Below are 12,622 nucleotides of genomic sequence, written 5' to 3' on the forward strand. Positions count from 1 at the left end.
GTTGGGCGCTGGATCAGCCTGCGGACAGCCGCCAGGCGAACACCCCTCCTGGGCAGGAGAGGCGCAGGACGATCGGGTCCAGCTGCTGCGGGTCCCCTCACCAGTCTGCTCTTTCCCCGGCAGTGCCTACTAACTGATTCTTAAATTTCTTTGATGAAGAAAAGTTCTATTTTAATATATTATGTATATCTCTTATTTTTATACTTATACATTTTATATCTTTAAGTAAATAAATTTAAAAACATAAATGTATTATTTATTTTATTTTACTACTACTACTACTATTATTATTATTATTATTATTATTATTATTAATGTAATTTTTAGTTTCTTGATACCATATTTTTATATTAGTTGGTGGTATTTTTTTACTTTCTTGATACCATAATTTTTTATTAGTTGGTAGGTCTTTTGAAATTTAGGAAAAGTTCAATGAATATGACCAAAATAGATATTTGGAACTTTTCAAAGAATGAGTAAAAATAAAACAAACAAACACACAAAATATGCTAAAGTTATATAATAACATTGCATTCTCAAAATAAAGATTAAAAGAACTCACAGCTTATACTATATACTTCGATGTTTCTTTACACTTTTATGTTATTTAATATTTGCAAGCTCTCATAATCTATAGCCATTTTATCCTGTCTAATGCCAATAAGCATAATTATTCACAGTCTTCTCTCACTGGGGGAGAAAGCTGTAGAGAAAAATAATCAATGAGCAAGATATGCTTTATGTAAACATGCCTTACATTTTTAGTGATTTAGATAAATATTGAATTCATTAATATACTTTTGCTAGCAAGAAATATTAAATAAAATATAAAATATTCTAATATTACTTAATATACTTAATCTAATCTACTAAGATTAATCTGCCTAATTTCCCAATGCTTAAAAATGATTATTGTAATATATATATATATATATATATATATATATATATATATATATATATATGTGTGTGTGTGTGTGTGTGTGTGTGTGTGCATGTTTATTTTTAAACCTTTAAATTTTAACACTATTTTTTATGGTAAGAAATAGCCATGCTATTAGATTTGCAATTTCTATTGTTATTGCTAAGTCTCAAAAGTAAACGTAGCTCAGTTATTAAAATTTATCATTACTCAATGTGTCTCCACTCTACAACCTAAGGAATTTGCCTTAACCCAAATTTCGTAATAGGATTCCCCCTTTTCTTTTTCGTTTTGAAGATATGTTCACAAAAATTTGATTTTATTGAGTGTTCCACAATTTTAAATGTACTTGTGTGTAGAAATTGTCTCTCTCTCTCTTCTCTCTCTCTCTCTCTCTCTCTCTCTCTCTCTCTCTGTATGTGTGTGTATGTGCATGTGTGTGTGTGTGTGTGTGTGTGTGTGTGTATCTGTGGGGGTCTCTGTGTGTCTTTGTGTCTGTCTGTGTGTACGTACAGCTCATTCAAGGTGGTGTAAAGGTATGTGTACCTGTGTACAGGCTTGTAGAAGTCAGAGGAGGTTATTGTATATCTTCTTTATATTCTTTCTTCCTTATTCCCTTTTACACTTAGTCTCTCATTGAACTTGAAACTTTTTGTTTATTTTGTTTGGACTGAGAATTAGTGAAATTGTGTCTATCAGGTCTGAGTATCTCTGCCTCCCAAGGCTGAGTTACTAGGAAGCATAAACATGCCTGCTTTTTATGTGGCAGTTGTTGATCCAAACTCAAGTCTGCATGTTTGTAAGCAATCTGATTCACTCCACTGATCGATTGCCTCAGTCCCTCAAGAGACCTTCAGAAACTGAAATCATAAAGCAGTTATTAATGTTCTATTTCCATGCTCTCATGCACAATAGCCATTAGATATTTTCTAATGCCAATAATCATAATTATTAGCAACCCTGCCTTACTTCATGAGGAAGAAATCTATAGAGAATAAAAACATTAATGGGCTAGATATGTTTGATATAAGCATGTTTCTTTAATGTTAGTTTTCTTTAGGAGTCTGACATGAGTCCTCTGCATATGTTATGGCTGAGTTTAATTTGGTGTTCTTGTGGGACTCCCCACAGTGGAAGGAGGGGCTGTTCCTGACTATTTTGCATACTTTGGGGACCCTTTTCCTCCTAATGTGTTTTGTCCTGTTTGATGGTTTGTGCCTGTAGGACCATCAAAGACAGCCTGGTCCCTGGTTGAGAACAGGATGTGACCCTGCACGAACCATAGGTATTTTGTCTGGTTCCCAGACACTAGACTCCTTACATGAGGCTGCAGCCCTCCTTAATTTGTGGCCATCAGTCATGTAAGGGCAACACCCCAAGCCCCTCCAGAGTTAGTGGACATGACCACACACTTAGCCACAAGACTGATCTCCATTTCAGTGAGGTACCTAAAAGTCTGGAGGCTTAGCCAATAAACTCCCCTTCGCAGACAGTCGTCCCAGCAAAAGGCCTCCTCAGGCCCTCCCTGCTGGGGGGGCCAGGTCTTTGAGGAGGGGTCTTCTTTCTTGTTGGTTCTTCTTGAGGAAATAGAGGGGGACGCGCATAGGCAGAGAGCAAGACTTTGTCTTACAAGATTCAAGGGTAAGACTTTGTCTTATGAGAAATTTAGGGTTGCTGTATAATAAAAAGTCTACTTATCTAAGTCTAAGTTACTATGCTGTTGTAGCTGACCCACTTAATATATCTTCTGTTCTAGCACCTATAAGAAATCATTAGTTCCCTTTTATGACCTTTTGGCTAATTGTTTTACAACCTCTTAGAATGTGCTCTGAGTAGGAGAAAGTCTGGTTACCATCTAAGAGCAATTAACTGGTGACACTTAGGAAACTGGCAGAGTTCTCATCATAATTTTGACTATCAGAAAAAGACCTAATAGCAGTCCCACTATAAATGAGCTTAATAATCATTGTTATAACTTTAGGAATTCTTATAGGAGCATCATAAAGTCTTAAGTCACCTATTTATCTATATAGCATCACTATAAGCCAGTACATCTTAGTGGATCTGCAGAGATCTGCTCCAAAGGGCTGTGCTATTACCTAGTGATTATTATATATGCTTAATAATAACAGAAAAGCATATTAATAGCAGGAATCTTTCCTAAAATGATTCCCTTACAGCCTTGCTTAATAAGGGCACACCTGTCACAGATTATATAAAAATCCTAAAAGGCCATTTCAGGATGATCACCTGCTAGCTATTAGCTTGTCTCATTATGGCTCCGGAAACCTCCCCTTAGAAGTAGGGTATTGTTTTTACTAATCTATGTTCTCTCAGGACAATAAATGTCTTAAAACTATGGACTGTCTCTTTTCATCGGATCCGCAGTGGGGAACAGTGGAGAAAGCTTTCACCTAAAGAGTCAGCGTCCTTATCTCCAGTGGATGACCTCTCAGCGCTCCTATGAGGACCACCAAGCCAGTCACATGTCAACAAGACAATGACTCTCTTCCCTGCTAGACCCAGCCAGAGCCCTCACCTCTTTTCCCCTTTGGCCCTGGGCTAGATCCATTCTGCAGGTCCCTACTCCTTTCTCAGCTCTTCCATGACTCCCAGCTTCACATGAGTGCTCAACAGCCTGAGATCCATAGAGCCCCAGCAACTGTGCAGGAATGGGGTCCCTGGAAGGGATCTGTGTAGAATACAACAGTAAAAATACAACCTTGCATCCCTGGGGCATAAACATGCTGCGGTTAAATATAATAGAAGAAAATGACGTGTTGAGTTATCAAGAACCAAGAGAATATGAGGAAAACAATTCTGCCACCATGACAAGTATTTATGAACAGAGTCTAGTCAAGAAAAATGCCCCTGAAGAAGAAAATTTACCATGGAACAATTGTCCTGAATACCTAGCAATTGTGGTATAGATGAAGATGTCTTCAATCTGCATTTGCTTTAGTGGAAGATTTTATTAAAAGATTCAGGGGATAATTGTTTGAGTTTAAAAGTCTATCTAAATCCTAATTTCCTATAGACAAGTAATGAAAAACAGGCACAAATTATTCTTTGCCGTGCAAGAATTGCAACTAACACTTTAATTTACTGAGTTCTCAATACTAAGGAATTACTACTAAGGTGTGAGCTTTTGTGGCTTTATTATTGAAAATAATTTTTCTCTTACAGTATATTTTCATCATAGTATCATCACTGCTTCTATAAGGGTGCATCCCCACCTACTTACCTACTCCTGCCTCAGTGCCCTAGCATTCCCCTACACTGAGTCTTCAAGACTCCACAGTACCAAGGGCCTCCCCACACCCATCCTATGCTATATATGAGCTGGAACCATGGGTCTCTCCATGTATACTCTTTGTTTTATGGTTTATTCCCTGGGAAATTTGAGGGGTCTGGTTGGTTGATAGTGTTGATCTTCCTATAGGGATGCAAACCCCTTCAGCTCCTTCAGTCCTTCCCCTAACCTCTCCATTGAGGTCCATGCTGAGTCGGCTGGTTGGCTGTGTGCATCCACATCTGTAATGGTCAGGCTCTGGCAGAACCTCTCAGGGGACAGCTATACCAGGCTCCTGTAAGCAAGTCCTTCTTGACTTCGCCAATAGTGTTTCGGTTTGGTGTTGGCACATGGGATGGATCCCTAGGTGGGACAGTCTTTGGATGGCCTTTCTTTCATCTCTGCTCCACTCTATCTCTGCACTCTCTTTAGAAATCAAAACAAAGCAAACAAACAAATTGGAATGAAATAATGCAGACACTTAAACAAGGAAATGATATTACAGAAAAAGTAATATTTACACATTCTTTTTAAATATAAATTAGGTGAAGTCTTGTACAGTCAAGTAGGGAAATGAAAAGCTATCCATAAGTAGACTTTTTATATTAAGTCGTCTAATTCTGAGCAAATAAATATTTGCATATTTACTCTATTGACTGCTTAATTAGAACATAATGCATCTATAAATTAATAATCCATTAACACTATAACTTAATGCTACATTTTAAATAACCCTTTTTTTAATCTTAAATTAGAATTTGCAAAACTGTTTATTGTTAGGTTTATATATTCTTGCTTGTTTATACTTGGGTTTATATTATATACTTGATAAGCATATTTCTGTGAATTTATTGATTATTGAAATATCTATTGCTTGATGTGATTATCTAAATATATTTAATATTTAATATCTTTATGAAGCCAAATTTCAGTTGAGTACTATATGTCAATTTGAGTTTATCCTCATCTTAAAATGGAAAAGTTTAATACCAATGCACAGATTATATTGAGTGAGTACTCCTGCAGCCAGGCAAACAATTTTGTGTATTCTAAATATTCTATTTATTTATTCTTTATTTACTTGGCTATAGTTTTTTCATGGGATATACCCCCTTCTACCTACCCACTCCTACCTCAGTGCCCTAACATTACCCTACACTGAGTCTTCAAGACTCCACAGGACCTAGGGCCTCCCCTCCTATCTTTCATAATTTATTTCTCTAACTTTGACTTTCAATCAAATTGTACACTTGATGTCACACATTATTTATAAAAACTAGTACTCTGGCCTAACAACACATCCAAAAACAATATCAAAAGTCATAGTCGTCAATTATTACATGAAGTTGGGAGGAAGGAAACAAACAGAGAAAAGTGAATAAGTAAAGGTGAAGACTATCAATATGGCTATCTATTAGTGAGTACATGAACTAGAATAATATTTAGTGACATAAGAGCATGAAGTAGTAATTCTTGCTATATAATTTTAAACCTCTAACATATTATACATCATATAATAATTCAATCTCAAACACCACACCAATGTTTGTTCCTTGAATATGTAATTCTGAGACAAATGAAAAATAGTCATTCAAATTAGAAGTCATAGATAGGTGATATTTAGTAGCTTAAAATTGTTGAAGTATTAACCCTTTGTAAATACATTGTAAAATACTGATTATAAACTTTAAATATTAAGTATTGTCCATATGTTTATGTAGACATGTTTTAATAAAAAGTTTGTCTAACATTACATCATGTATTTGTGTTGGAAGTCACTTAGTGACAACCTAAAGTCATTGCTTGCAATGGTATGCAGATGCAAGCCATAAGTGAAAAAGCAACCTATAAGTACATCTATGATGCACTCAGACCATGCACACTAATAGACCAGTTTTTTTGACAAAATATAAACAATTACTTTATCTCTTGACACTTGATAAAGGTATTTCTTTAAATGGCTACAGAAGCTGGGGTAGTATAGTCAAAACAGAAATAGATTAAGCATTGCTGTCCATTGGAATTCCTAGGGCTACAAAGTTTTAAGTCTATATTGTCCATAGCTCACTTTGTACAGATCAAGTTAAAGCCCATAGTGCAGATTTTATTTAGTATCCAATGAATTACCAGTGATAATTACATCTTTACCTATAAAGATTTATATGCTTTTAGTATAGCAACTAGCATCTATGTAATACAAAGTTTCTGTCAATTTCAAATATGGTACTATAGCACCACTTCTTCTTTCCATCTTTACTAAACTGAAGAATAGTTTTAATCTTTCCATTTCAACAGAAATTTCTGGAAAAGATCTGTGTCTTGCAAAGACTTTAAATCTATACCAATGTGGGGAGGTTGAAATGTTTCAGGTCTATAATCTAGTTGCCTTAGGCTTGCTCAGTATCCTGAAGAGCCATTCCATGACCACCTCTATGCCAGAAAAAAGCTTTTGAAATCTATTAACTTGTGGCAACCACTATCTTTTACCAACCCCCAAAACCTAAGAAGGTCATGAGGAGATACCATCTTAGACTTTGGGAAAACTTCCTGCTTCCTGCTTTTACCACCTCTCTGATGTAAACAACTTGCTTTATTTTTTTTCTTCTGATTTTACTTGTTCCGTAAAATTATTAAACTTCATGAAACTGCTTCCATGTTGTAACGTGGTATTTGGGATAACATTTTTTATGTTCTCAGGTCATGGTCCCTCAAAATAACTCCAGACAAAACCTATTCTTTATTCCCTTCCTCATGATAGTAGTAGTTTGGGATCGACTTTCTTATATACTTTCCAAATATGGTACCTTATGAATTTTAATTTCTGAGTAGAATAAGTGAGACAGAACTAAACAGTGATCCTGTCTGAGTTACAAGGTTAGAAGTAGATACAACTATCTGTAGAATAAAAATATCAAAATATCTCACAGACAAATATAGTAAAATTCCATGACCATGATCAGGAATAAGACAATAGGAGGTGGTGGGTGTGCATATGATCAAAATATATTATTTATATGCATAAAATTATCAAAGTTGAGAAAACATACCACAAAATAATGGAACAAACTTTAAAGTCTAAATGTTTGACAAGATTATATATCTTCCTTTACAGAATCATGAAAATTATCTCTATTCATTTTTCCATTCCTCTCTGTAGCTTTCGATCCTGCTAAGGACCCATGCTTAAAGATGAAGTGCAGCCGCCACAAAGTTTGCATTACTCAGGATGCCCAGACAGCACTGTGCATCAGTCAACGGAGGCTCACACACAGGTAAACACTCTGTAATGAAATTTTACTAATAGAGCAGTTTTACTTGACATGATATAAGTAATTACCAATATCTGTTAATACTTGATAAAGGTATTTGTTTAAATGGTTCCAGAAGCTTTGGTGTATAGTTATGATAGAAATGAATTAAGCATTCTTGTCAATTGGAGTTACTAGGGACTACATAGTTTTAAGTGTATTATACAAAGCTGACTTCGAACAGATAAATTTAAAGTATTTTATCTGAATTATTTGCTTTTTTAAAAATTTGAACAATAGTTGCAATCTGCATACCCCTGTAAGTGATTTTCAGTGAAACCTCTGAATTGGACCACTCTGTGAATAGAAAGATACATTACTGGGGTGTGGGGCAGGAAGACAAACTGCTAGGCTATCTCGGAGAATAGAGACCAGTACCTGGTGGGAAAAGCCTTGCCAGTCTTATTGATAAGGTGTGGGGGACAAGGAGCCAGAAATGCCAGGGGGGTTACAATAGAAACTTTATTCTACTGTACGATATTGAGGTTAATTGAGAACCAAGACCCCTTAAACTAATATAGTTGACCATTGAGAGTGGATAATGTAAGTACTAGCTTCCCAGAAAGAAAAAAAAACAAAAACAAAAACAAAACCAAAAACTGACAAACAAACAAACAAACAAACAAAAAAAAAACAGTCTTAAAAGATGCCTATGGAATGTTCTGATTAGGTTTAGCCAAAAGAAATCATCTGCTCAACACTGGTTTAGTTCTGCTTGGTTTAACCTCAACTGTCATTTAGGCCATTGTCATCAACACTATCTTTTTGGAACCTAACTTCCACAACTTATTCTTACTTATAGCTATGAACACATCTTAGTATACATCATAAAATATATATACTTAAAGAAAAATTGGTTTGTAATTGTTTATGATAAAAGCTTAAAAATCATAATCTGGAGATTTTGGACAATATCAAAGGACATTTTCTTTAAGAATCCTTCCTATCTGTGGTGTCCTTGCTGCCATACACTCAAGCAGTCAAATGTTCCTTGGCACTGACTGGGTTATAAACATCATGTCATCACAAGTCTCATTATCCCTGTATAGTTGGTTTTACTTTGAGAAGAGTCATTCATTTACAAATAGTCTGTGCAACATGGTACCAAGATTTAAAAACTGGCATTCAACACAATCCCAGTGGAACTAACCAATGGAAAGAAGTGATGTATTGTCCTTATTACATTCAGGGAATCCTATTTATACCTTTCTTAGTAAAAGTGGATTAATTTACATATTGATTTTAAATAAAACTAACAAAGGAACATTGCTTCAAGCATAGTTTAGGAAGGAAATTGAAATGTTTGATTTAGTAGACCTGCATACAAATATATTAAAGACAGGCATCTCACTCTAGATTCTTCAGATGTGAGGAAGTAGAATCATATATTTTAAATCTGCCAAGGGTAGAGAGCAGAATTTATATCCAATGTGGACTACTTAATAAGACCCTATCTAGACTAAAACATAAAAGAATGACTAGATCCAGTGCTTACTGGTAGGGTAGGGTAGGTAGTATATGAAACTAGCCGCCATGAAAACCAAGAGATGGAGAAAATGAATATTAAGGAATAAAAATGAGTTTATCCATTCTTATCTCCTTGTACAAAGAATTGGCAAATGGGACCTCATAAAATTGCAAAGCTTCTGTAAGGCAAAGACACTGTCAACAAGACAAAAAGGCCATCAACAGATTGGGAAAGGATTTTTATCAATCCTAAATCTGATAGAGGACTAACATCCAATATATACAAAGAACTCAGGAAGCTGGACTCCAGAAATACAAATAACCCCATTAAAATGGGGTACAGAGCTAAACAAAGAATTCTCAACTGAGAAATACTGAATGGCTGAGAAACACCTGAAAAAATGTTTAACATCTTTAGTCATCAGGGAAATGCAAATCAAAACAACCCTGAGATTCCATCTCACTCCAGTCAGAATGACTAAGATTAAAAATTCAGGTGACAGCAGATGCTGGCGAGGTTGTGGAGAAAGAGGAACACTCCTCCATTGCAGGTGGGATTGCAAGCTTGTACAACCACTCTGGAAATCAGTCTGGNGGTTCCTCAGAAAATTNNACATAGTACTACCGGAGNANCCAGCAATACCNCTTCTGGGCATATACCCAGAAGATCTTCCANCTGGTAATAAGGACACATGNTCCACTATGTTCATAGCANCCTTATTTATAATAGCCAGAAGCTAGAAAGAACCCAGATGTCCCTCAATAGAGGAATGGATACAGAAACTGTGGTACATTTACACAATGGAGTACTACTCAGCTATTAAAAACAATGTATTTATGAACTTTGAACTTTATTTATATATGAAATATATATATATATATAAACATATATATGAACATGTACATATATACATACATATGAACATTATAAACATAAATATTTGCTTTTTGATGTATATATATATATATGTGTGTGTGTGTGTGTGTGTGTTTGTGTGTGTGTGTATGTGTATGTGTATAATGCCTCCTTTCATACTCTCCTTGGATTAGAAATTCTATTATATGATGCCGGTTATATGGTGTCAAATAGTTAGACACAGACAGATGGGAAAAAATAATCAGAAAACTTCATAGTTTTGAGATAGAAGTCTGTTATATTGGTACAGTGACTGCAGACCTTAAAGAGTAGAATTTAGATTTTTTAAATCACAAGTGTATGATATTAGTGTTCTGGAAAAATTCACAAAATTGTCAGACCAGAGTTGCCAGTGTCCATTATCTTTCAATCATGACTGTTTTTTGTAAATAAAGCAATGGAAATCCTGTAGTCTAGACATTTTGTTATTGACCTATTTTCCTAGAATCCTAAAGATTTCTGAATTTTCTAAAGCTTTTACCCTTAATCTTCACAGTTTTAAATGGTAGAATTTCATGTGTGAAATGTCGAGTAAAGAGTTTGACTTGAACAATAAGTAAGCAAATGGTGTCAAATTGCTTTCAAATGAGATTTGTCACCTTTGTTGCAGAGCTTGGATCAAATCATTTATTTATAAGCAAGAATTAGGGCTAGAGAGACTTCTCAGTAGGTAGGAGAGTTTTCTGCTCTGTCAGTGAAATCAGGTTTTGTTCTCAGTGGCTACATGGGACAGCTGATACTGGTAACTCCATTTCAAGGGGGTTTGATATCCATTTCTGGCCCGTGTAGACACTGAATCCACATGTTGTACGTATAAATAATCAGGCTCGCAAATCTGCCCATTATATTAAAATAAGAGTAATGAATGACTTATTTCTTAATTTATTTTTTTAATCAATTAAAATCAAAGTGAAAAATGACCTTTACAAGTTATACCAATCATAGTAAATTTCCAGGCATACAGTTCAGACTTTTCAAAGACCTCATTGGCTCTTTCTTCCTGACTTCAAGAACCTTAGTAAAATCCCAACTCTATTTGCTGAGATTGATATTTAAGCTTATCCATAACCATGCTACCTCACTGTGATGACTTAACTACAACCCCAGAAGATGACTCAGCAACTAAAGGCACATACCTACACCCCAAACCTCTCACAAAGTCGATCAATCAATCGATAAATAAATAGATAAACTTAAAGATAATTTTAATAAACTACAGACAAAAAGAAACTCGGTATCCATTTTCCATGGTAAGGATGGTCAGAAAAAAAAAAAAAAAAAAAGCATAAATTTTGCTCAGTGAAAGCTATTAAACCAACGTGAGAAGTACCAGCTGCAGTTCCTTTAGTGACCAGTAGAATGAGGAAGATCTCTAGGATTTAAACTGGCAAATTTCAGTGGTGTATGTAAACTGTATTTAGTGTTTTGTGACTGACAGCAAATACTTAAAATGGTATACTATATACAAACAGCATTCACACAAGACAAATTGATAATCCACAAAACAATATAATAATAATAATAATAATAATAATAATAATAATAATAATAATAATAAATAACTTGATACTAAGATTAATAGTCTATATGACTTGAGAAGTCAGCACAAACTCCATGTGTACATAGCCCTTTAGGAACTAAAATTTCCGCATGCAGGCTGATCAACAACAAAGCTAATATGGGAGAAAACAGATTACATTTGGAGGTATGATAACATCCTGAGGTATAATAGGGAATGAAAAGGAATAGAAACTATAATATCAGATTTTTATACTGATATAATCTTATCCTAACACTAAAAAGAAATGGATCCCCCTGGCGGTAGCCTAAAGTATTGGAAGAGTCTTGTTACTCAAAGATCTTTTTCCTAAATCCCTATCCAAATGTTACATTACAGCATCTTCTCGTTTGCCTTAAGGTCTCAAACTTCTTTCATAATGTTCACCGCATTCACAATAAATTAACCCATTCAAGCTTTCATTAGTTTACTGGACATTTTGTAATGTTGGCTGCTTTGGCTCTCCACTATTGTACAGCCAAATTATAGGTACTGACTTGTTCACATTTTCTTTGAATTTTAAGAAATGATTGTTATTTATACCTCACTCAGCATTGCAGTTATATCAATAAAAAGAGTGATTCTGGGCAAATTGTGTCTATGTGCTGACATGGAAACTTAAGGGTTCTTTGGAAAATCAGTTGTGTTTGATGGTATTTTGCTGGGGCAAATTTGTAGAGGAGTGTTTTCCTGACTAGGACACAGGTGAAAGACTAAGGCAGACTGGTGAAAGAATGTTTAGCTGAAGTAGACTTAGGGGAAAGGATGTTTTGTTAAAGCAAGCACCTGAATGAGGAATCTTTGCTAAACCACATGCATGTGTTGGTCTGACTTACATTGCATAGTTGAGCTGCATTTGCCAGGACTCCATAGAGAGAAAAATGTCTGGTGGTGTGATGCTGCTTCTTGCCACTAACTCAGACTCTGGATGATTGGCAGAGTGATGTCAGCTGAGATAGATACTCATGTTGAGGTAAGACTCATAGAAGAAGCATGGACAAAAAGAACAGTGGCAAGAGGCTGAGCTAGGCCTGCTGTGCAGTGCTTGTTAGTCTCAACTCTTCACCACTCTTTTCTTTCTTTCTTTCTTTCTTTCTTTCTTTCTTTCTTTCTTTCTTTCTTTCTTTCTTTCTTTCTTTCTTTCTTTCTTTTTTTTTTT

General features: G+C 35.2%; 1 protein-coding gene across 5 annotated transcripts in view; it reads left to right on the forward strand.

Moving 5' to 3' along the window:
- Spock3 (SPARC (osteonectin), cwcv and kazal like domains proteoglycan 3) overlaps positions 1-12,622 on the forward strand; it is a 370,262-nt gene that overhangs the window by 169,236 nt on the left and 188,404 nt on the right. For all 5 annotated transcript variants that reach the window (XM_021218629.2, XM_029532098.1, XM_021218628.1 and 2 more), the window contains one exon: positions 7,372-7,486. In XM_021218629.2, the coding sequence (XP_021074288.1) occupies positions 7,372-7,486 (115 nt within the window). The remainder of the gene's footprint in view (positions 1-7,371; positions 7,487-12,622) is intronic.

The sequence above is a fragment of the Mus pahari genome, chromosome 19, assembly GCF_900095145.1.
Source record: "Mus pahari chromosome 19, PAHARI_EIJ_v1.1, whole genome shotgun sequence".
Classification (NCBI taxonomy): Eukaryota; Metazoa; Chordata; class Mammalia; order Rodentia; family Muridae; genus Mus; species Mus pahari.